This window comes from Nesoenas mayeri (genome assembly GCF_963082525.1).
Source record: "Nesoenas mayeri genome assembly, chromosome: 6".
Lineage (NCBI taxonomy): Eukaryota > Metazoa > Chordata > Aves > Columbiformes > Columbidae > Nesoenas > Nesoenas mayeri.
In genome coordinates, this window is record NC_137545.1 from 18,805,453 (window position 1) to 18,831,007 (window position 25,555).

At 36.9% G+C, this 25,555-nt stretch overlaps 1 protein-coding gene across 1 annotated transcript in view; it reads left to right on the plus strand.

Moving 5' to 3' along the window:
* Nucleotides 1-1,368: 1,368 nt before the first annotated feature.
* CERKL (CERK like autophagy regulator) overlaps nucleotides 1,369-25,555 on the plus strand; it is a gene marked incomplete at both ends in the record, with an annotated part of 55,137 nt that continues 30,950 nt past the window's right edge. Inside the window, 2 exons of the mRNA XM_080346950.1 lie at nucleotides 1,369-1,373; nucleotides 2,656-3,326. Coding sequence (XP_080203076.1) covers nucleotides 1,369-1,373; nucleotides 2,656-3,326 — 676 coding nt within the window. The remainder of the gene's footprint in view (nucleotides 1,374-2,655; nucleotides 3,327-25,555) is intronic.

The following is a 25,555-nucleotide window of genomic DNA, read 5'->3' on the forward strand; positions in this document are numbered from 1 at the left end:
AAACACATTTTAGGTGCTTTGGGTGACTTGCAGTGGCCTCTACATCATCCCTATTCCTTGTGCAGCTTACTGTATTTCTAGATGTCCATTGATCATTCTGGAATCACAAGTGCCTATATTCTCCACTTTGAAATACTAGCTATGATCAAAGATGTAGAAGAAAGCAAGGCCATTATATGTAGGTTTGGTGATCTATACTGTTTGCCTACTATACAGTTCCTGCTACACGTTTACTCGTTGTCTTGTGTCTCTCTTTTTCTTTCTCTAGTATGGGAACATCACACCATACACTCCATGGGATGATCAATATGCACAATCCTTCCTATGAGAAAGGACCAGAAAGTTCTACATGTGAGTGTTCCAGAAATAGTCTGGAAGATGGATAAAATTATATTGCTAGACTATTCCTTTTTTTTTTTTTTTTTCCTGAACTCAATGTACAAATCTGAAAGTTGTGATATTTTTTTAAAAGTCTGTTAAAGTAGACTTGCTTAGATTTTTCTTTTCCCCACTGCCCCCAGGAAAAAGTGTCTAGCTTAGACTTTCAAAGGATTGTGGGGACTGAGGATTTGTGAACAGACTCCTATGTTTGTTCCTCCTGTGGTTTTTGTTACTATACACAGTTATCTTACTGTTTTCATCTACTACATTTTGGTATCTTAACAGTCATTGATTTAATACACCTTTCAAGTAACATCAATAAAAGGGTCTTAAAAGTTTTAATGACATCAGCTGAAAGGTATTACAAGTCTCTTAGGAACTGTAATAGTCTTCCACTCATGGTACTGAATTATTTTATGGTCCTAATACAGTTCTCAGCTTATCCTTTCTTGTACCTTATGAGAAATTACCTGGTGACTATATATAATATACATACATAGGTTAGGCTAATAAATGGTCTCAGAAACAAACAGAAATGACTACAGGGAATTAGAAAGGGCATACTGCCTCAAAATTGATTCAACTGTATCCAGTTTCATGTTGTGCTTTATCTTCTAGTTAATGATTTAGCTTGCCTTTTGAATGACATCAGTGCAAACACATTAAAGATCACTGATGCCAAATAACAGACATACGTTTAATTGGTTCATCTAGTGTTGTACCAGAATGATAAATTGGTATGGCAAGTTTGTTTGGCTTGCAGTTATTCCTGCCTTGTCACTCAGTTATCTTCAGGCAAAAAATGTATTTTGCATAAAACTTTCACATTTTACACAATTTCAATTATATACAATTTTTAAATCTGATTATTCTGCAGTCAAGACATTTATATGACAATAAAGAAGATCTAAGGGCCAAAAAATATTGACACAATTGAAGTCAGAATAAACTTATTGACACTAACAACTTTAGGCAAGTGAAAACGTTATGCGGTAATGTTAGGGTTCAGAAAGGCAAAATGGTGAGGGCTGCATTTCAGTGAAAGCTGTATCAGTGGCTTGATGCAAATTGAAAAGCACTTACTAGGTTGTGTGTTCAACAAATGTTCAGAGTATACTTTAAATGTGACAAAGAAATAAACGGAAATAAGTATAAAAAAGCTGTACCCTAGTTACTTTAAGAATATGTGTTAAACCTGTCTCCTCAGCTACATAACTAGGAGCTTGGTACAGGTTCTTATGCAACTATTAGTATTACAGAAGGCAGCTTAATAGTTGTGAAATCATATCTTATCTCATGGACTCTTGGCTGGTTTAATTGCAGACAATCAGATTTCCTTAGCTGTAAAAGCATTTCTCTTCTAAAGAGACAAACATCACAATAAGAGCTGTGGATATTTTGACAGGCACTCTGAAATGTAGTTTGTATCAGTCTGCAAAAGGCAGTTTTCATAATTTATTGCTTTATTTATCAGAGAGAAACTGCATATTTGTCTTATTACAAATAATAAAGATAAAATTACTAAACTGCTCATTTATGAATGTCCTTTTCATGCACTAATAGGCCACCAGGACATTATACAACTCAAATGAAAAAACTCTTCCTGTGTTCCTTCAAGTGAAGCGCTAACAGGCTCAGGAACACCTTATAACTTGGAGTTGATGCTGTAGCTCTAATGTGATTGTCATCAGCGAATCTTACAGCACATGTGAGTAAAGCTGTCATACCTCCAAACGGTTTAGAGCCTGGGAGCAAAGAAGTGTCTCCCTCCTCTGTGTTAAAGCTTTGAAGGTGAGGGATGACTATGCTACATCCTCGGTAAACTTTCTGCATCGGCCCACTTGACACAGAATCGGTTCTTGTATGAGTTTATATTGGATTCTGAGGCCATGTGTTCCTCAGTTGTTATGAAGGATATGTATGATTGTGATACTTCCACCTAGGTTTATGATAATACTGTTCTGCAGGATGTCAACATGTGATTTATCTTAAGGCTAAGCCACAGAGACAACCTGCAAAAGACTTGACCTTTTCAGTATGAAAGGGCTATTGTAACTTCATGTCATACTTTTCCAAAGCTGAATAATCGTAATATTTTAGTGACAACAGGAAAATGGAAGACATATGGGAGTCTGACGAAGAAAATGAACTTCTGTAGCTAGAGAATTCCTTCATTGCACTCCCTGGGGAAGTACTCAGAGTAACTCCGGAGAACAAACCCTTCTCACGCCAGACAGCCTTTTGGCTATTGTCACTGCACTCCGGTCACCCCAGAGCTCGGTCCCTCGAGCAGGGTGCCGGGCTGGTGCCGATACCCGCGACGGGCCGGGCGGCACCCGGCGGAGCCCTGCCGCGCCCATGGCAGCGAAGGGCTCGCCCGCAGCGGCACAAGGAGAGGTTTCCCGCAAACGAGGTTCAGCGCGGCCCGGACAGGCTGACCCGCTCCTCTCCCTCCGCTCCCGCGAGGGAACGGGCGGACCAGCGGGCGCTGCCGGTCGCGGACGCGGCTGCGGGCCCGGGACGGGCTCCGGCCCCTGGGCGGCCGCGGCTCCGCCCGCGGGGCGGGGCGGGCGCTGCCTTGGCAGCAGCCGGGACGCCGCCAGCGGCCGGTGCGCGGGGCGGCGGTGCTGCCGCCATGCTGGGCGCCGCGGGCTCCGCTGTCCGCCTGCAGCGACGGGCCCGGCCCGAGCGCGCGGCCGGCGGCCCGGCCCCGCGGGAGCAGCGCGCGCCGGCGGCGGCCGTTGGCACCGGTCGCGCTCGCTCCTCAGCGGCGGCAGCGGAGGAGCGGCGGTGGAGGGTGGCCCCGCTGGCGGCGGCCCCGCCGGCCGAGGCGGGGGAGGAGCCGCTCCTCAGGGGCATCTTCGAGATCAGCAAGAGGAGCTGCGACGTGGTGCTGAGCGCCCGGCGGCTCCGCTGGAGCCCCATCTTGCCCGAGAGCCCTGCAGGTGGGACGGGCCGAGGCGTGGCGGGGCGGGGCAGGGCAGGACGGGGGGTGTCCGGCGCGGGGACCGGGGCCGGGCCGCCTCCGGCAGCGGTCGGCGAGGCCGCCCGGGGCGAGTCGGTCTGCCCGCGGCGCTGCGGGGGAACGGCGAGCTGCGGCCGGGGCCTCTTGGTGTGGGACCATGGCCAGTCGCCTTAAAACGGGGTTATAGTGAAGTAGTTGAAGTCAGTGGTGTCAGACATGTCTCTTCCCTTCAAGGTTACGCTGGGGATTTAAAAAAAAAAAAAAAAAAAAAGTTCATAACGCAATGAGCGTCTTCTATTTGAACCAACTCTTCCAGGCAAGAGCCCTTAACTTCTTGGCGGGTGATATGAAAAGAACAAAATGTAAGAGATGGTATTTTATGTCTTCTTACCGCTGGGTGGAACAGTAAGAGGATTTGATTTTGTTTCTGCTGCATCAGCTTTTCTCTGTTGATTCTCATTGATAGGTACATAAACTAGGGTGCATATAGGTGGGTGTGATTTTGTGAGACATGCCAGAGTTTTGTGAGGAGGCTTCTGTAACAGGTTGTCATTACTCTATGTTTTCCAAAGAAGCAACAGATCATGAGAAAGTGTTGTTGCAAAGGATTTGATCATGTGAAACAAATTATGCGCAAAAGTTTTAGAAGAATAGGGATGCTCCTTAAACTTATCAAAGTTTTTTTTCCTTCTCTTTTATTTTTTTTCTTTCTCCTAGAAACTGTGAAAACATAAACTCTCAAAACTACTTAGAAGCTCTTATAGAACTTCTACAAGACTACTTAGAAGCTTGTTTACTGCCTTGACCTCCCAGTGCTTATGTAAAGGAGAAATTAAAGTTGTGTTCAGGAATGCAGAGTTTCCAGACAGCACAGTTGCCTTCTGGTATGGTGCAGTTTACTCGTTAGGTCTAAAATACCAGTTTAATTTTAGTATTATTTTGGACAGAACTTAGTACTTCATGTAGGTGACATCCAACAGCCATAAACTTGGTGTACAGAGAAAGAAATTTTCATCCACAGGCCAGTTTTTCTATATTATAATAATCTGTTCCTCTTCAAGGTAGCCTGTATGCTGCAGGGGCTTGAGAATGGTGGAGATGTGTGGAACTCCAGTGCTGCTGCTGCAGAGAAATAATCAGATGGTCACAGCTGAAGTTGTTATGCTTCGTTTCATGAAACCATGTTGACATACCAGAGCTACTGAAATCAAATTGATATGGTGCCATGCACAGCTATTGACTCTTATCTTCCGAATAGTGTAACAGTGTTAGTGCAGTGTTGTGCTCAAACTTAGCTACTGGCTTTTCAGCAGGACCGTTGAGTTCTGATGATAGCCGCACTGATGTGCATATGACAATTCCTCTTGTGGAGCCAGTTTGGGTGCCTTAGTAATGCTGTTACACAATGCTGTAGCCTCTCTTCCTTCCCTTTTGGGATTAACTACAGGTCTCTGTGTATGTGATCTGAAGTGAGATTTATTAATTATTTAGTTCTGTGTGCAGTGCTCTTATTTGATTGTCGCTTTATCTTCTAGTTACTTTAATGTAGCTTGAGTTGTCATATATCAGGAAGTAAGGCCCATGAATGCCTTTTGTTACCAGAGAAAGATTTTAAGGTACAGAGAAGAAAAATGAATTTCTATATATATTGCTTCATGCTTCCAGGGATGGGAGTACATTCTGTGGGTTTTTTTGTTTGTTTTCCTAGGAAAAATTAACCCCCTAAATTGCTACTTTGTGTAAGATCTTTTTATACTGAATTTACTCATGAAGACATTGTGAGCTTTTCTGTCTTAGTTCCTGGAAGGTAATAAAGTATGCAGAACTTAAAGTCAGGCATATTACAGATGGCAAAATTTCAGGGATCTTATGAAAAGCAGCACTGACAATTTGGTGTCAATTACATCAGGATTTTGGCTTTTACTGCACATGTGTTAAATATATGCCAATACTTCATTGTCTCTGACAATTCAGTTTTGTACTACGGTGTATTGAGCTGCTGAATATTTTGGTTTCTGAGAAGTTCTTTATGTCCTACCTCTTTATTAGCTTCAGTGCAAAAGGCAGTAGTGTCTTCCAAATGCTAGTTTTTTCCTGAGGGCTGTGGTAGGCTATGAGCTTTTACCATAGGGTTTCCAAATTCTTTAATGTAAAGTACTTACATTGAAGATAAAAGGATTTTCAGTTCCTCAGTGGTACAGATGCCACCACTACATCATCTGTGGCCGTTCCTGCTGATGTAGTTGCAGATGTCAAATGTGGGGTTTGGAACCTGATTTCCCACCCCCTGCTATCTTGTATCCCAGCAGCAATTACCCTGGGGTGTTGCAAGGGTGGGACCTGTACTGGTGCTGGGTGCTGGAAGGGGCCATCTGTTACTGTCTCATTCCATGTAACAGAAGTACAGCAGTGCAGAGCTTGAGCCGAGCTGTCAGTAGGTACAGGCAATGGTTGATGGCAATCTGAATAGGTCTGTTCCACTGGGATTTAGCTTAAGCATACTTTCTCCAAAACAAAAGATTCATAATGTAGTTTACTTTAGGCTCTAAAAGGTCAGGTCTTCAGACTTTGCCAGTGATGCTAAATGAAATGTCTCTTGCTTGGACTTGCATGTAGTAATTTTTCATATTTTCAGAAAAGACCTTTCTTCTATGGCAATCACTCTAATCTGTCAAGTGCAGGGACTGCTAGGTAGTTGCTTTCTCCCCTTTTCCCCTCATCCCAAATAATTCATAAAAAATATTCCTGTCTTGCTGAAACTTTCATTTGTTGTCCACAGTTCTGCCATTCCCATCATATGTTCTTGTATGTGGTAGCTCATGCAGCCTTGGCTCTTTCAGCTTCTCCTAAATAGAACTCAAAGCTCCAGTTTAAATTTCCCAAGCAGGTGATGTCTGCTCCACCTGGGCTTCATGTGTGTGTAGTTGTGCTCCATTGCACTGTTTCTGTGGAGCTTTTGGTGGTGTGATTATAAGGCAGACATCCTTCTTTGCCCTCCCTTTGAATTCTGTGGCTTCTGTTTCCTAGAAGTTTTTGGCTGCCAGTGCTCACTGAGGATTTTTGATGGCATGCTTTGTTTTTCACTCTCCACTCCTCATAGTAAGCCTCTTCTCCCCTCCCAAATAGGCATGACCCATTATGATATTTTTGTGTTCTGTATTGTAACACAGCTTTGGGCAGAAGTTAGGCCTGGGCAAGCAACTACATGTGGAGCCTGAGGGAGCAAATGAGTCAGGTGGGAACATGGGCAGCTGCCCCCCCGGACAGGCTAAAATTACCGTTTGGCTGTGCAGCTCAGCTGAGCCTTTTCTTCTCACTAGAGCCGGATACCCTCTGAGCTGCTTGCTTGCTTCTAACAATGCACTGGGTAGTGCAATGAGAAGCAGAGCTCACAGTCAGTAATTACTAGTTTTTTCTCCAGCTTCTTTTCTATATGACTTTCCTATGCTATAAATATAATAACTGAAATTAGGAAAAAACAAGACTTCACTTTCTGTATTAATAATCCAGCCCCAAACTGTAGAGCTTCTCATTTTGGATGCTGCTTCAAAACCACAGCAGAGAAAGCTCTCTTAAGTACATACTTGAGTATTATATGTGATTTTTAGATATTTCAGAACATAGTAAGAATGACTGAATGATGGAAAACAATTATTTACATTTAAGAACAAATGCTTGGAGTGGGAGTTTTTTTTGGTGTGGCTAACGTTTACAAACTAATGAAATGTAGAGTATTAGTAGCAGTGGATGTGGGAATTGTTTGTGTTTTAGAACAGTTTCAGTACAGATTCAGTCTTCTTTATTCTGTTCTTCCAATATGGCTTGTTTTTTTGCTGTTGAATGAGAACTTTAATCTTGATATTTCTTTAAAGTCTTCCACCTATTTTTAAAGATTGCTGCAGAACTTCCCAATTTACAATAACTGCAGTTTTTCAGCAGATTTCTGTCAGACAGAAATGGAACAAAACTGGCACTCACTCAGTGTTTTACTGGTATGTGAAGTCCAGAGGCTTTTGATCATTCTGAAAAACTTTGTAAGTACAGTTTCTTGTGTGTGTAGTATACTTGACTGAGGAGTATATGAAGTTGTTCTCTTAGACTGACAGCATGTAAGCTGGACTAAGTATTTGCATCATAAAAATAATTTAGATAAAACTTGCTTTTTTAACATAAGTAATTTTGCATAATGTCATAAATTAATTGACCAATAAGAAAGGAAAATCTCTGGAACAATCCAGAGGTTCATGTATGATTGACTATATATTTCCATAATGAAGTAAAAAAAAATCAATATGTGTTGAAGTATACTATTCTTACATATAGCATACTATAGTTCTTGCTGATATTCTTCTAAAATCTAGATTTATAAATATTCTATATAAGTGCAGCAATAAGGAAAAAAATCACTGATGTATTGCAACAGTGAAAGAGTTAGCAATAAAGGCTCTAATATTAATTCTGAGTGCATAGTGGCCTGCTGCCAAGGCTATTTAGGAACAGATGTGGCTGAAATAGATACCAATAGTCTGTTTGGGATCTCTGAAGTAAGACATCTGTCAGTCTATCGGTCAGTCAGGAATAATGGAAATGGGAACTGGCTGTTACAAAATGTGAAGTTCCACATTGGTGAAATTCAAAGCTTTTGATTGCACTTCTGACCTGTAGAGAACATATTTTTTATAAGTGTCTTACCTATTGTCAAAATAGGAAACTATTTTTAAGGAAGAGACCTAAAAATAAGTAATATGAAGTATATCTGACAGTGAGATGTACATGTATCACATTAATATAAGGCTGTAAAATGTAAATTGGAGGAAGAAGGCATGCTGTTTTAAGCAATCCCATGGTGTCTGAACTTGTAAGACACTCAAATATTTTTCAAGGAAGTTAATAAAATTAAGGTCTTTAAGATTAATACTGTATGAAACCGCAAAAGAATTTATTAATTTACAACTTTTTGTGAAAAATTAAAAATATTTAAGGAAATTTGGTATACTCATTAGAGGACTCTTAAAATAAGTTCTTAATTCAGACAGCTTTGAAACATAATGTCTTGATTCTCTGTGTGTCTTTTATCCTTTTTAAGCACATCAGTTAATGACTATGTGCTTTTGGAAAAATTTATGCTGTTTCATGCTTTCTGGTATTTTTCTTGTATTTCGCATGTTTATGTACCTCTCTGCTTATGTTGAAAGGGATTAACACACTCTGGGCATCTAATAGTGGCTTTTGTGTGTACTTTAATTCTCTACCTCCAAAGAGAGAGATCAGATATTTAAATTTTCACTCTAGAAAATAAGTTTCTATGCTAGGTCTTGCAAATTGTATTTGTGTGTGTTGGAGTTCACCTACATGTCAAGTTGCACTTGTGTTAGTGAGTTGGATTCTGGTACTCTATAAGTTTGAAATAAAATTATTTATTTACCTTCCTCACAAAGTAATAACTCTTCTTCACGACGTTTTCTTTTTAATGCAAAGTCTGAGATTGCTGCCTACTTTCTTTGTCTATGGCTGTTTCTCTCATTGAACTGTGTGTAGGATGTGGTTCTGCAGCACCTTCTCCGGGATAGTTGTGGGGATCATGGTTCCTAATGGATTCTTCTCCTATGGTAAAGCCATACAAGCATACTTCCATAGTTGTAACTGTCCATGGTAATAAATGGGTTAGAATTCAGAAAATTATGTTCTTTTGCATTTTCTTATTTTGTATCTTGACAAAGGTGTACTCAGATTGAGACATTTCTATCTTTATTTAACAGTTACAAAATAGAAATACAAATAAAGCAGGATAGTCTGTCATCTGGTCTTGTCAGAGTCAAAATAAACAAAACTCAGAAAAACAATTTTCCTTCCATTGCAGATAGCTTATTTGTGAACTATGTATATTACAAGAGCAGTGGGTAAATAATAGATGTTGCTGCAATTATGCAAAAAGTTAAACAAAAAGGTATTGGATAGAAGCAATCACTTTCTGTTTGCTGTTTCATTTAGGTGTATCTAACTATATTATGCACTGCTTTTAGAAGAAAATTTTTACTTCAATACCCATAGTGCTCTAAAAATATGTTTATCCTTCTTAGACAATTTATTAAAAAGCCTATATGGCTGATTATCTGAGAACATAAACCTGAATAACTGAATAGTCTTTGTGTACATTAACATTAGTGGGTTGTGGAACTAATGTTTTCCTTTCAAGGAAATCAGTGGTCCTGGTTTTTATGACTTATAACAGTGTGCGGACAAAAAACCCATAATGTGTTGAGTATCTGATACATGTATTACCATATTGCCATAAGGAACTGCTATTATGTTAGACACCAACTGATTTTGTGATAGTGTTGGATTTCTCTCACATATGCTTATGTTTTTGTACAGATGATCCTTTAGGAACATCTGCTAGCTTTGTGGTGGTATCTGCTGTTTCCTTTCAAAATGTGACCTTTTTGTCATTTACTGCTGGGACTGCTATAGAATTGCATTATACTAATATCTTTTTCTAAATTGATTCCCCTCTCATAGACACTAACTGTCAATTTTTTGAGTTAATTTGGTTTCACCATTTTCTGAGATACTACAGATTTGAGTGCAACTGTAAAGTTGATAAATTAACCTCTTAAAATACCATTTAATTTATTGTATATATATATATATATATAAAACCAAAAAATACCAAACAAAAAACAACAAAAACCAAACCAAAATAAAAAACCTACAAACCACACCTGCTAACTTGAAACAAGTGACTAGAATGCCTTCCTTCCTTCTGTTTAGGTGGTCTCAAAAATACTTGCTTCTGCAGACTGTAAGGATGGTATTTCTCAACTATTTCATTAGGGAAGAAGTTTTGGAACTCTACTCTTGCAGTTTAGGAACCCTTCACCCTTTATGTGTAGTGCAGATAATATCCTTTGGACAGCAATACCAGTTCAGGATCACATCTTCAAGTGTAGCTGAATAAGTGAAATTGCAAGCACAGCAAAAATTCAGCTGTGCATGTGGCACTGCAATCGGCAGGGAAATAATAACCCTGTAAATGCAACCAAAAATGGATTCGTAGTGTGCTGAAAACTCTTTCTCTTGGATGAATCACCCAAATGTATGATAATGTCTCTTCCACATATGGATGTTATCTGGGTAACTGGGTTTTATGTAGTTACAATTAAGAGTCGAAGACATTGTTATTTCTTATTTCTGCACTCTGGCTGAGCATAGAAATCCTTTTTGTAGGACTTCAGATTTACTATCAAACTGATATACTGTGGCCCTTTGCAAGAAAAAAAGTGTTGATTTTTTGTAATTTGGAAAAGTGGCTAATTATTTTGTTTCCGACATAGGATATATGCTTGTATAGAGATAGTACTTTCACATATTATTCATGGCGTTAAAAGTTAAATGGTATTTAAGTGTGCATGAGACTTAACATAGTTTAAAAAATAATTAGGCTTCTGGTACTTCTTTAGCTTCATTCATTGATATGCCTTAACATCTATTACTAGTTATACTTTTTGCTTCAAACTGGATTAATTTCAAAAGTGATCTTGAAGTTAAAGTAATTAACTTTATACTTTTCAGTGACAATGCTGCTAAAGGCAAAAAATAGTTAACTCATTTAAAATGCATTTGTGGCTTTCTTGATTGAACCTAAATTTCCTTATGAACATGGATTTCGTTATTATCAAAGTACTCAGGTTAAAAATGCTTTATTGAATGAGAACATTTTGCTTCCTCTAAGGTCTCATGGTAACTGTTTTTCTATTGTGTTTCCTCATGGAAAAAAATCCCACCCTCTCCCATGACTTAAGTCGAGCAAAGCAACAGGAATTGTCACACAAACCTGGAAGTTTTGTGATACTGGAATTATCAATATCACCAGCTCTCCTTTGGAGAAGCATCAATAAGCTGTGTTTCACACAACATGCCAGTCCCCATTACTTAGATACAGTTATTGGGAGTGGCTTGTTCATGGTGTAGGACAGTATTAGCTGATTTAATCTTTCGGTAATGAGTTTGGTGTTCGGAGATGAGTGCATTTGTTTGAAGCCTTGAGCTGTATTGTATCTTTATCCTACTTGTAAGTGGGCGGGCTTAAAAATGCCTATGGAAAGACTGAGAGGGTGCTTCTGATTTTATTCCTTCCCCGAAGTTTCCTATGTTTCTTCTGTTTAATCTTAAACAAAGTCCTCACTTTATTCTTTGGATGGGTTTTTGATTAAAGTATTTTTTTCTGTGTGATCTACGTTTGTCATCCTAGCTGAATATTGTGCAATATTTCAACAGTGTCTACTGTAAATGCCAAATATTGAGTGTTATTTTATTAATGTTAGAGATTAAAGAAAACAAAACCAAAGTACAGAACTCATGTTGAGCTCTTTATGTATATCTATCAATGACAACATAGCTCTTAGCAACTTCGATGCAATAAATATGTAAGCCCTTAAGTTGCAAAATGAAGAAAATGTTTCAAGCCACACTTAATTTGGAGATTTTGTAATATGATTGTAAGCCAAAGCATGTAGAATGATTGTAAGCCACAATGCTTAATTTTTGTAAAATTAGAGCTCAGAAACCAGAGTGGATCCCAAGTTATTCACATGATCCCAGGATAACTTGTATAAGAATTCAAAATTATTTTCCAGGCCCACCATGGACTTTATGTTACAAGCAAAAATTAGTTTTTCTTACTAGTAGTATCGAGGCTGCGCTTTTTTCTCATGTTTTTTTAGTGGTAACAGACAGAAAAAATGTTTGGTTTTTTTTTAATTATTATTATTTTTTTAAAGGAAGATAAAAAGTGTTTTAAAAAAATCTAGGTCTGAATTTTCATGTGAGCATTGATGTATGGTATGCCTTTCTGTAAGGCATTTGAATAAAGAAAATTCTACTACTTCTGTTTAAGATCTGATGCAGCTTCCTCCTTCCCTTGTCTTCTTGTTTGGTTGTAGATGTAGGAATATATTAAATCTCTGACAAAAAACCCCCACTATAACTTGGTTTACCTCACAATTCTTTAATCTAGCATGTGGCTGTTTCTTCCCTGTGTTGCGATTTTAAACAAATGGTCAGCTCATGAGCAGAGTTTGATGCCGAACTCTGAATTTCCCAGCTTTTGTTTATTTGAGTTATGTAAGATGATAGTTACGTAGTTTTCAGTATGGAGTAGTTGCCATAGTTGTCAGTTTATTTGAACTGTGACAATATATCTCTTTTGTGAGTCCATACACTGAAGTGAATATCGGAAAGTATGCTTTGTGAAGCTCAGAAAATGCAAAGCAACAGATGTTATCTACTGCACAATTATGTGTATCCTGGAAACAGATCTTTGCACAGTGCAGACAGTCTTGGAAAAACAAAATTTGACATACAAATGGTCAAGTTAAGGGTCACAGCAGTAGATACTTATGACTAAATGTAATGCTGTTTTGCAGATACTGCTCTGAGTTTGAGTAATTAAGTGCTCATCATTCTATTAAAGCCCCCTGTCTGACAGATGTTTAAAAATCATCTTTATATTTATATTTTGCTGTTTTAGTACAGTAAAATAGAAATAGAATAACTATTATCACTTAATGTTGTAGGAAAATGGCTTTTAAAAAAGAGCCTATGTTATTTTAACACTAGTGAAAATTCTTGTGAATAAATTGTTAAAAGTAAGTAGAAAAAAATTCAAGATAACTGGCTTTCTGGGTGAGAACAGCGCATCTTTGCCTGGCTGATCTGTTGACTGTTCAAGGTGGTTCAAAATGAGATGGCTCCTGTCTAAGTCCTCTCCCTGGTATGGTGTTTGTCACAGGGCCTGTTGGTGACTTGTCAAATAGCTCTGTCAAGAAAGGTACTGAAAAACTTCATCCTTGGATGGTTTTGGACTTCCCAAAGGCCTGTTCTGTCACATTTACATATAGTAACTGGGGCTGAGGTAATTAGCTAGGGATCAAAATAATCATAGCACCACTGAATAATACACTAACAGTTAGATGGCTATAGATGGTGGTAACTCGTGTCAACATCAAACTTTGAACAGATTTATGGCTTCATTTAGTAAATTCTGCCATTGACATATTCCAGGGTAAACCTAAATACATTGATATGTTACAATAATCAGGAAAAGGCTGTATATAGATGTCTATTTTTAGTTTGGTATTATTTTAATTAAAGGAAAAAGAATGCTTCTGCATATTTAATGTGAAAGATACTGATTCTTCATCGCTTAACTGCAACACACTCATTAAACAAGGCTGTGATTAAACTAAGAATATCCTCCAGATCCTTTTTGGTTCCACAGATCTTCTGTGATGGAAGAACAGTAATAACTAAGGTTGCTTTAAAAAACAATGAAAAGAGTACCTGATAAATATTTGTAGGGTGTTGATCTTTTGTTTGTTTGTTTACTGTAGTACAAATATAAGTGAAATGAAAAGGTGTTACTAAAGGTGTTGTGGTTTGGTGATTTGTAGGCTCTTTCGTGGTGGTGGTGGTGTTTTTGTGTGTATATTTGTGTTTTTTTTCACCCCACTTACATTTGTTGAGGAGTAAATTATTTAAAATATGATGGAAACAAGCAGGTGGTGTTTTTGAAATTTTGTCCCTAGGTCTCACTTGTTTTGTGGAAACTATTAGTGGAATGTATGCACAGCAGTTCAGTACTGAACTTAACAACGTAATTAATACACATTTGTTTGTTTTTCTTGCTTAAAGCAGTTACTACTTTTTTGCCTTTGCAGGTTTAGCAGTTTAGCAGTCTTAGTTTGTATGCAGGAACAGACAAGTAAAATGAACTTACAGTAGAAAGAAAGCTGTTCTTAAATATGTTTCTCTTTGTTTTATGTTTCTAATATTTGTTTTCTTTGTCTAATTCATAGCCTGCCAGAAAATTTCCTAGTGCCTTTGGTATGTTAACAGTGTGGTCTGCAAGGAGTATGGATGAGAAAAAATGATGTGGGATAAACGTGGAAAAGCAAAAATGCTATATTTGAGGTTTTGGGGACTGTTAAAATCAAAGAGGAAAAACATTTAGAGGTTGTCAGTTATGTCCTACAGCACAGCTTCAGACCCACGTCCGTTCTACAGATTTGACTAGACAATGCGACAGTGAGTCCAGGAGTTGATATAATTAAGCATAGTGTAATGTACTGATCTCTTATTTGAATGCCATCAGCTTGAGATCAAGATCAGGAGCTGTGGCTACATGGTTCCACGTTAGGAATGGGTTTATTATGTGGAAAATGTCATCTGTCACTTAAACAGTTGTTAGGTTTATTATATTAAGGATCATTAGGACATAAATAGAGACTAAACCAGGTGTTTGTATGCTCTATAAATGAACATTTATTTAACCATGTCTTGAATATTGTGTGCAGTTCTGCTGTTCTCAACAAGGATGATGTGGGACTGGAGAAGGTTCAGGGTAAGGAATAGCTCCTCAATGAGGGTGACACAACACACTAGGCCAGCACTTTTTGGTCTGAAAGGAGGTCTGTTTGAGATGAGGCTTGGAGAAAGTAGATGGCAAGGGCTTTCTATCTTCCAACATAAGACATGCAGTGAATTTAATAGGCTAAGAAGAACCAGACTCAAAACAAAATAATCATGCAGCAAGGAACTGCAAAACTTACTGCCAAAGGATATTGTAAATAATAAAAGATTTTGTGGATTCGGCTGGAGATGGAAGGCCTAATTTAAATGCTGTTCAATGTGAAGAAATGGCAGTCAGTTCAGAGTGTCCCAAATGAAAACAGGTGAGGAGTGGGAAAGTATTGGTGGAAATTAGAATAAATGCTTGCTTTATTCCTTCTCTTTTCTTAGCATCTGCTTATGGCTGTGGTTTGATATAGGATACTGGGACAGATGGACTTTTGCTCTGACCTGGTATTCCTGGTCTTAGGTACCAGAAACCGGTTAAATTATATTTAAATGATACTTTATGTAAAAGTGCATTCCGAACTAGTCTGTAACTCCATCTCTATTTGCACTACTGAATTAGCTTTCCTGGTAGAATTTGAACTTCAGTTTTGCAAAGTGCTTGTTTTTATCAGTTGATCAATTAACTTAAAGAATGTGTGTTCTTTGACAAAATATCAAGAGGTTATTTTTATTAAATATTGTTAAGAATTACAGTGCAGTAGCAGACTGTATAGGAAACCCATATTTCTTAGCTATAAGTGCCTTGAAAATACTGCTAGTGTGTACATTCAGAATTACTATAGTCTTGTGGAGGTGTTGTTTGTTTTGTTTGGTTGTTTTTTGTGGAGAAGGGAAGCTAAATTCCAAATACAATAGCTACACTTGTACGGGATATTAGTCTGAAACCATTGCAAACCATTTCAGAGGAGTAATTAGTTTAATCAACCTTAAGATTAGGAAAAAGTGCAAATTTAATATGGTTTAGATTGTGTTTTTCCATAAATCTCTTTCAGAAGACTTCAGATGTTTACAGGGTGAAAGATGACCCTCAAGGTAAAACATTCCATTCATTATGTCAACAGTTTGAAGATGTGTGCCAGGGTATCTATAGTAATTAATTCTTGAACACAGGTGGTGATAATTTTCTTGCACTGGTTCATGTTAAGGCTAAGCCAAAGGTTATTGTCTGATTTGTAATGTGTGACTGGATATGTGTGGAAACTCAGATTTGTTCAATTTACTTTTAAATGAGCAAGGTAAGTTTAATATTGAGATAGAGGAAAATTTAGATAGAATAGTAATAATAAGGTACATACTGTGCAAGTGCCTATTGGAGACAGTCTGAAGATGCATCTCTTAGTTGCTGTATGGGTGCTGTAAATATGAATATCTTTCTGATCCTGTGACCATATGCAGGATTTTTATGCTGTGAGTAAAATTCTTAGCATCTGCAAGTAAGATATTTACTTGAACCTCATAGTGCTAATCCCAGTACATGTGTGTCTGTGTGGTGTAATTCTAGCATTTATAAGTTTGGAGGAACAAAAATTCATGTGTATTATGAGAGATTTGAATTGTATCTTTGTCATCTGACATGTGTTTCTCCAACAGTGAAAACTCATCTGAATTTTTTTTTTATATGTCAATCAGTAGTCTTTCTGTTTGATTTTAGTATGTCTTGATACTAGGATTACTAGGATTAGGAATAGGCTGTGATTAGGAGTGGTTATGTAAATGTGGTATGTAGCTACAGTTACCACACTGGAGTTAAGAGGAGTAGACAGGGTATGACAAGGAATTGGCTTAAAATGGATAGGAGACTGCTTGTTTGAGACTGTTGATGCACACAGGGAAGCAAAGCATACATCATGGAAAATTTTGGGATGTTGTTTTGACTAGTGGCTCTGTTTTGAAGAAGTTGGTATGCCTGTCAGAAAATAAGTAGGTTTCTATATGTAACATAGTATAATACAGGGCGTTTCAAAAAGATGGACCCAATTTCAAATCACTATATCTCTGTTTGGGACAAATTCAGCTACCATCTCGAAGTTGTCTGTGCAGCAGGTGGAGGGAACACAGAGCATTTATAAAAGGGTTACTTGATAACTCTGTGAAACCATTTGTAAATTTTTGTGTTGTTGTAACATGTTGCCATTGTGAAATACGCTGCTTTGAAATTGGGTCCATCTTTTTGAAACACCCTATAACGTATAATGCTTGACGTAAAAGTGAAAGTTATTTCTATGCTGATAGTTAATTTTGAATTTAGTGGTACTTAATGCTAAAATTTTATTCACTAAATACTTCATGGATTCTGCATGTTCTTTATAAAATACATTAACTTATTCTACTTTATGCACTTGTTATTACACAAAAAAACAAGATAAAGATCTTTTGATTTTTGAGAATCTCATGAAAATTTCCAATAATGTGTTTCAAATGACTCATTATCATTTGTTCTTATAATTCCTGAACTGTAAAACAATATAAAATATTAAAACAACTCATAGCACTGGCTTTACCTGATAATTTCTGAGTGTATTTTGATTTCCAAAATAGCATTATATATAATTTTATTAAAGTCTAATCAGATATTCCACAGAATTATTTTTTTCTGGAAAACATTTTGTAGAGCTGATGATACACTTTGTCAGTGTCTTATGCACATGGTTCAAAATTTAAATTAACTTAAAGAGATTCATTATTTACAATTTGGGGTTTATTTCAACATAAGTGTATTGCAGTGTGTATTCAACAGTTCTGCTGCTAAATGAAGTAAGCATATATTTAGCTTGCTGTGCAGATACATGGGCACAGGTGGACATCTTGGTAGTGTGCACCATGCAGTGAAACACATGGCGCTACACAACATGGGGCAAAGAGCACGCAGTTTGAATTAGAAGTCATTTTATGGATACCATATAAATTTGTACTTGCTCATGTATGGACTGTAATTTCTAAAAAGGATGTTTATGTTTTTATGTTGAATGTTTGTGATACATCACTCTAATGTAGTTGTCCTTTGTGGAGCAAGACAGTATTGTTTGAGCCTTTTTATGTCAATATTTTAATAATTTATCTTTATAACTGCTTTTGTCTATATTTATAGTAACATTGGCACCCTGTGTACAGAAGATACGATCGATGCTGAAAGGAAACTTGCATCCATCTGGAAGCAATAAACTTTTCTAAAAGACTGCACAGTGTTACTTAATCCTGTGATTTCTTACTGTGAGCGAAATTAGGGTTTGGTTCAGTTGTGTCACATCATATTGGTATCAAATTTTTTGTGAAAGCTTTGTCATAGTATTAAGCTACGAACAAAATTTTTAAATTGATGAAAGCCTGAGAATGTAATTTCCTCAGTCACAGGATTATGCATCGCTGCAAATGTAGTCAATTCTGTATAATAACAATCCTTGTAATACCAGAAAGCCGCTGGAGTGTTGCATTTTGTAAGCTTTCTCTTTAGATAAAGGACTAATTTGTGTATTGCACAACTGCCTAAGTATACCTTAAATTTTGTGTTGTGTTCAAAGTAATTTTTGTTCTATACCTATGTGTTGAAATATTTTACAAAGTTAGAGAAATATGAATAGTTTCTCTAAAAGGAACAAGAACACAGGAACATGTATGTTATGAAGATCATGTAAATTTTTTTTTTTCCTTTCTTTCAAGTCTGTTACAAGTGTGTTGTATATGAACAAAACCGGATTCATTCACCCCTGCAGGCAAAGCAGTGTAGCTTACATTCTTCCTATTCCTATGTGGCAACTGAACTGAAGAGCATTGGAGTGAGGGAAAGGTTTTATGCTTGTCAGAGGATTCTGGTGGAGCTGCTCCCATCTCATACCCTTGGGCTAGTCCAGAAGGTCCAAATAGGATGATACAAAGGATGACTGAGTATATGAAGAGATCTCCTAGAAAAACAGACCAAAGATCAATGAGGATCAAGCTGAACATGTAGCTGTTAATCAGTGAGAAGTTCATGGATGAGTATATGTAGCAGCTAATAGCTGTGCTTTAATAGCTAAAAACTAATATACATGAATTGCTGATAGTGTATAGAAGGAAATTGTCCTGCGTTTAGAATGGTATATGTCCGTTCTTTATTCCTGAAGGAAATGTTGGATTGAAAATAGTTTCCAGAAAAGATCAGAATTCAGGTATTGGAGGCATGTGGAGTTCTCTGTGGGACACTAATATTAAGCTTTATGGATGGTTTCTAAGTCTGTATTTGAGGCTAAAACAAATCTCATGCCAATAAGAATCCAAGTCAAACCAATCATTAACTTGTTTTTGATAAAACTCAGTGACGTCATGTGGCCATAAAAGGCTGTTTTGTTTCCCCATGTCCCCCTTATTTTCTGAAATGACAGAAGTAATTGCTGTGATTCTGACATAAATTAGTAGGTACAAAACAGTGTGTACATGGTAAGTTTTTTTTAAGGAATATGAAATTGAGCTCATGTTTCCTCTTTGGGATTTTTTAGTATTTTTCAGTTCTGCTACCCCATTGTATTAAAACATGTAAGCCATTAGATCCCAGTCTTAGGCTTTATGTCAGAAATCTATCTCTTTTAATGAATTCCATTATATGATGTTTGTACTGTTGGACTAATTTAATCTGGTGCTTGTGTTTGCAGAGGTTTTACAAAATGATGTAAATCATTGATGTTTGTTACCCTGTTATTCTGAACTTTGTTACCTCACTCCTTTCACTTATTACATGAAAAGCCTCAATGTTTCAGGTGCTTAATAAAAGGTTTGCTGCTACTTTTCCGATCATATTATGAAATCAGGCACTAGGTGGGCCAAAATCTTAATGTTAGTTGTAGAGCTTTCTATAGTAAATTTATTTTCAGTGACCTCTTTCTTGGTGTGGTATTAATGAGAAAATGTTAACTATAATATTAAAATCAAAGTCTCTGCTGCATGCATCCTGTCAAATGCTTCAGGTTCAGAATCACTCACTGTCTCCCTTGCTTGTTTTCAGCTAGGATTATTATTCTGCACAGCTTTATTCCCAGTTAAACCTCTTATTTGGAGGGTTATTTTTCATTTTGTCAACTCTTCCTTAAGGTGAAGCTTCTCATCTGGGACAGCATTATGCCTTGTGCTAAGCTTTAATCACACTTCTTCATAGAGGTATTTATTCAATAAGCTATTTGGTTTCTTTTCAAACTACCAGTTTCGAAAAGTTTTTCTGAAGTTCTGCCATTAGTCTGTAATTAATAAGCAAGGTACTTCACTGCTGTAAAACAGAGATGGAACAAGATGTTAATGAAAACTTGATGGATAGATGTCTAATGAGCCTTATTACAAGAAGAAGGGCCTTGTCCATGGTGTGCTGGGCATCATAGAGACTGCTGTGCATTTTCTTATCACTTTGAAGCATCTCTAGTGTCGTACAACTTGTGTTGAACTGATTATATTAAACAACTTGTCAGAAGACTAAGCCAGCAAAAAACAAAAGGAAAATGAACTGGACAATCTATGTTACTTTAGGGAGTTGAACTGACTCAACCTGGTTTTGCCAGGTGCCAGACGTAAGGAGAAGGGCTGGACTACATAGTCGTGGCAGGTGAGTGAAGGGTAGGTGCTGGTATTGGAAGAAGCATTAGCAGCAAGGTATTGCATTGGCTTGGCAAAATACGTCACTTCACCATCAGATTCTCCGGAGAAGGAGAATGAAAATTGGTTGTATTCCTGTCAGATGTTTTTAAGCTCAGTTTTCTGCCCTGAAGGAATGCAGCTGTTGCTGCAAGTGAATAGTTGCCATTAAAAGATTAAGTTAGTAGCTACACACCGCTTTTAATCTCCAGCTCTGGAGGAACTGAGGTGCATCTCTTTAATACTTCATAGTACTTTCTGAACTTCTTGCTGTTTCCAAAGAGGTCATTACACACAGTTTGAGAAATGTTTTTCTATACTAGGGCCTCAGTTGTGTTGTGCTTCTCTAGGAGGACTGGAGTAGTGTAAATGTAATCTTCGAAGGAAAAGCAGCTGCTCCCCAGTCTGGCACTTGCTGTACCTTGTTCTCCTCAGTTTACTCTTTTAAACTCTTGGCAAGCAGAAAGTGCAATTTTGTTTTCTCTGCTTGCAAAAGAGAGTAAGAGGCATAACATCAAATTTTGCCAAAGGTGTTGCATGACCTGTCTTTTTGAAATATAAAACCCTTGAAAATTCAGAAGTTCTGAAAATAGCTTTTATGTCTCATGTTTATGGTCTTTAAATTAATGTTAAATAGCCTGAAAAGCTATATAGTGATTCTCAGCTCTTCTGGCAAGGGTGATCATACGTGCTCCTTTATATTTGTCATTGCCACTTCTTCTTAATCAAAGTTGTAGCTGGAAACTCTGTAGAGCTTTTATGAATGAGTTGTATGCTACTTATTGTGCTCTGCGGGCTACAATAGGGGGGAAAAAGGGCTTAATAGTTAATGACTTAATAGTTACTCGTTTACATGCATTAGCTAAACATTATCATATTAATTTTAAATATTACTAAGCCTAAATTTGTAGTCATATTGTCAAAACCAAATTAATTTTTATTCTGTTTATTTCCTTTTTGGTATTATATTCATGCAGTTATATTTTATTGCATATCATGAGTGGTTATTTTGAAAATAGCATTCATACAGTGCAAGATGATCTGTAATCAGTTCTACAATAGCTACTGTTGATTGCTGTATTTTCTTTGGTATAGTCTTGATGATTTTTCTTCTAATTATTTATGTAATGTTACACTGCACTCAGCTAAAGCAATCAACTATTAATGAAGTAAACTTTGGGAGCATAATGGGATAGAGAACCTTAAATGTGTAAGAGGTTTATCTATTAAACGTAGTTAAGTGGGACTAGGTGTCTTGTCAAAGGTCATAGGAAGAATTTATGGCCAAGGGAGTATAATAGGTTTTCCTTAATGTCCAGTTCTCGTACTTGAATTATACAGCCACGTTTCATGTACATTTTCTACTGTATCCCACGTACTCCAGAACTTTGCAGTAGAAATTAATTCTTCAAATACCACTTCTAGATGTTGGGCCTCTATTGAAGTAAAACAGTCCCAATAAATGTTTTGCTGCTGAAGTGTCTGAGTCAATATTTTAATACTATATTTCTCTTTACAAACTCATATTTTTCAGTAGTACTGGGGTTTTTTTTGTGTACGTTTTCATCAATTTTGCTTTAAAATTTAGATGATCTATTTGTTTAAAACTTAGTTTAACACTCTTAACTAATTAAAATTTGGGTTGGTATTTACAATTAAACTGTATTTGAGTGCATTAGCCCCTTACCCTTTGATTTAGCTCAGTGTGGTGTACTTAGACAATTTTTCATTAAATAGATTAGACGAGCACAAATAGGAAAAATGTAGGATAGTCTCATTACTTGAAATCAGTGAGGAGATAAATAGGGGCATAAAACTTCCTAGAAATTCACATATCTGGGCAGGCTTTTTTTCATGCTGTATTTGGAAAAAAAAGTGGACATGTGCAGAAACTGTGAGTACAATTAGCGTCAAGCAGATAAATCCAACTCTAATCCTGTTTACGCTCTACATCAGACAGATGTGCTGAGATTGATTTAGACAAGCCCTTGGCTTATAGTATTTTTTTTTAAGTGCCATATATTCTGTTTTTGTTAGATCATTGTTAAATGTTAAGTGCTGTTAGTTTTACTCTTCCTAATGCCTGTAACCTACTTTATACAGGTTCCCTCTCTGCTCTCATGATGACATGGCAGCCTGGTAGAAGAGATTATCTTTATTCCTTGTAATTAAGTTGACTTTTTTTTCAGTAGATACAACAATGGGAAGTGGGTACTGAATTAAATAAATAGCATGATATCTAATAGATGTATGCTTAAATCTCTTGTAAGAACAGATGGTACCCAATATCTTTCTAAGTAATGTGAGAGGACAGTTAATGTCCTGAAACAGCTAGCAATAACCAATATGATACTAATGAACCAATAGGTGTTTTTAAGTTTAAAAAAGTGTCTAATCCAATATACACTTTATTTTTAGAGTAAACTTAGTTGTTATCACATACTATAAGTATTTCATAAATGTAGCTGACTCTGAATTGTTTTATAAAATTTTACTGCATTTGTGATGATGTTATTTTCAGTAAAAACAGAAGATGAAAATTATAGAATATGCCTAGGGACTTTTATGCAGATTTCTTTTCAACATTAGTAAAAATTGGCTGTCCTAATTCTACTAGCTAGTTCAATAAGTCCTCTACAATTTAAAACTTGAGGATAGCGCTTTTGTATGATTCAGTATTCCTACAGTTTATATGGTTCTCCAAGCTGTATATGAAAATATATTCCAGTAAAACAACTAGAGTCAAATACTGGTTTTGAAAGTGTAGTGCAACCTAGTAAGAATATATTATTTTAATTTTCAAAAGTTTTGATGTGCATCTGAACAACACAAGAATTTGACAGGTACAGAATAAGAGGAAGATGTAAGGGAAATAAATATCAGGCTGAAAAAGCAGCATGAAAACAAGACTAGAAAAGCCTTACCTGCCTCATGACTAAATGCCATTCTATGAAAGCTAGTAGAGGAAATAAAAAGTATTTTAACAGACTTTCATTTGACCTGATTTGTGCAGGACAAATAGGCTAGTGTTTGTAATTTATTTGTGATGTATACACATAACCTTAGCATAACAGAATTTGTGATATTCTCAGCAAAACTAACAGTTTAATCCAAAATGTTATTTGTTTAAAAATATTTCAAAAGCAAACTCATTTAACATACTTGTATTGGTCTGGGGGAATAAATGCTGCAGCTCTCTGCTGCAGAACAGCTCTTATACAGGGTGTTTCAAAAAGACATACCAAATGTGAAATTACTATGCTTTGAAATTGGGTCCGTCTTTTTGAAACACCCTGTGTTTCACATCTTTGTTTACCCATTTTCCCAAAGCTTTGAGTCTGCATGCTCAAATTTTCAGTATTTTGTATGTCTGACAGTGAGACTTTCCAGAAAAAGATAAGCAGACCTCTTTGAAAATGCTGGTTTTAAAATTAAAACAAGTCTTAAATAAAGGTACTAAACTATGTAAGTCTAGGTAAGTGATTCAGGACATCACAAATACGTGTTTCATTTAAGGCCTACAGAGACTATTTACACCCAAATGTTTTAGAAGAGCAATACAAATTTTGGAAAAAAAAAAAATCAAGTCCCCAGATTTGGTAATGTTAGTATTAAGGTTGCTTGTACAATGTCCACTCACCCTTTGAGTGCATGTAAAATCAGAGTTCAAATGGAATCATACAGTTGTGGTTTCATTCATTGTATCTTATAGAAAGCACTTTTACAGCAGTTATTATAGTATTTTAACTTTGTTTTGTTTCATATTTTGTTGAGTTGCCTTCTGTTTATTTGCTGCGCGCTTCTGAAACTCTGCACTGCAGACAATTTCCCATATACTATCTCAGTGCACAGAAACATTTACTTGTCACAGTATTGTGGCTAATTATGGAGTGGTTTTAGTCCAATTTTACACCTTAGTAGCTGACACATGCAGAAATTAAGGTGGTAAAATGTATGTGAAATACAGTAAGGTCATGCTTCTATCTGCAGTAGGTTATGGGTATGGAACAGGAACAATACGAAAATGGGTTGGTTGATAATTGTTGAGAGAGGCAATACAGACCTGAGCTTCGAGCCATGTTAGCATTGCTGAGGTACAGTCCTTCAGGATTTCTGGATAGAAAGATAGTCACTGCATAGTTTGTTTCAAGAAATTATGTTGAGAAATGCCAGTTTCAAACTGTTACAAGAATTCCCACAGGCTTTATTTTCCTGCTCAGAAAATGTTTGACTTTCTGAAGACCTCAGCTTCATGTGATATAATGAAATAGGTGATATCTGATTTTGCAGTCTCACACCTGCAGAGCTGTCTGTCTTTTCCAGGAAAACAGTCAAAATACTCTTTTGGAGCTTCTCCCTGACACTTTAGTACAACATGCAGCAAATATTCATCAAACAGAATCGGTTATGGCTTTTCCTATTGAGAAACCACTTGACTGAGCTGTTGCTAGATTTGAAAAAGGTTTCTGGTTTCTAGTTTTTCTTGCCTTGGGCTGCAAAGGGATCTTTATTTTTCTAGCATATCAGATCTGCTGTAATTACAAAGCAAGCAAGGAAACTTTTTCTGTCCAGAGTATCAGATACCTACAGGAAAAGCAACTATTTTCCTTCACTCTGTGTATTGAATTTATTTTTGAGGAATCAGGTGTTTTACAGGTCGAGAGAACAGAAAAAGGAAAAGCCTGTAGCACAGTAGTTTGGTTGCTACATCTCCAATAGGCAGTCAGTCACTGAAGTGATAGTGTCTGCAGCCACAGGGGCCGTGTGTAAAACAGCCCTGAGATAAGAAAACCTTCAGTGTTCCAGCCTCACACAAACCGCCCCTGGGGTGAGGGTTTTGAACTGTCATAAGAACTTTTGAAACGATTTTTCTTTTACTTGTCTTCTGAAGTAAGTTCATAACTCAAAAATGAAATATAAGATTGATGACATACTTTTGATTTATTTTTCTATTTTTGCTTAACTATTTTCTGATATATGTTTAGTGTAAACCCAAAAGGCAGCAATGGTATCACATGAAAAAATACATTGAGCACTGAGTCAGCTTGGGCCACAGCACACTTTCTGATCTATGATTGAGGAGAATTCAATGAAGAATTTGCTTTTTGAATGCAAATATATAAAAGTGGTTCACTGTTCTTACAGTCTGCAATTTTATTCATTTTTTGAATATCAGAAAAGGGATTAAATAACCTCTTT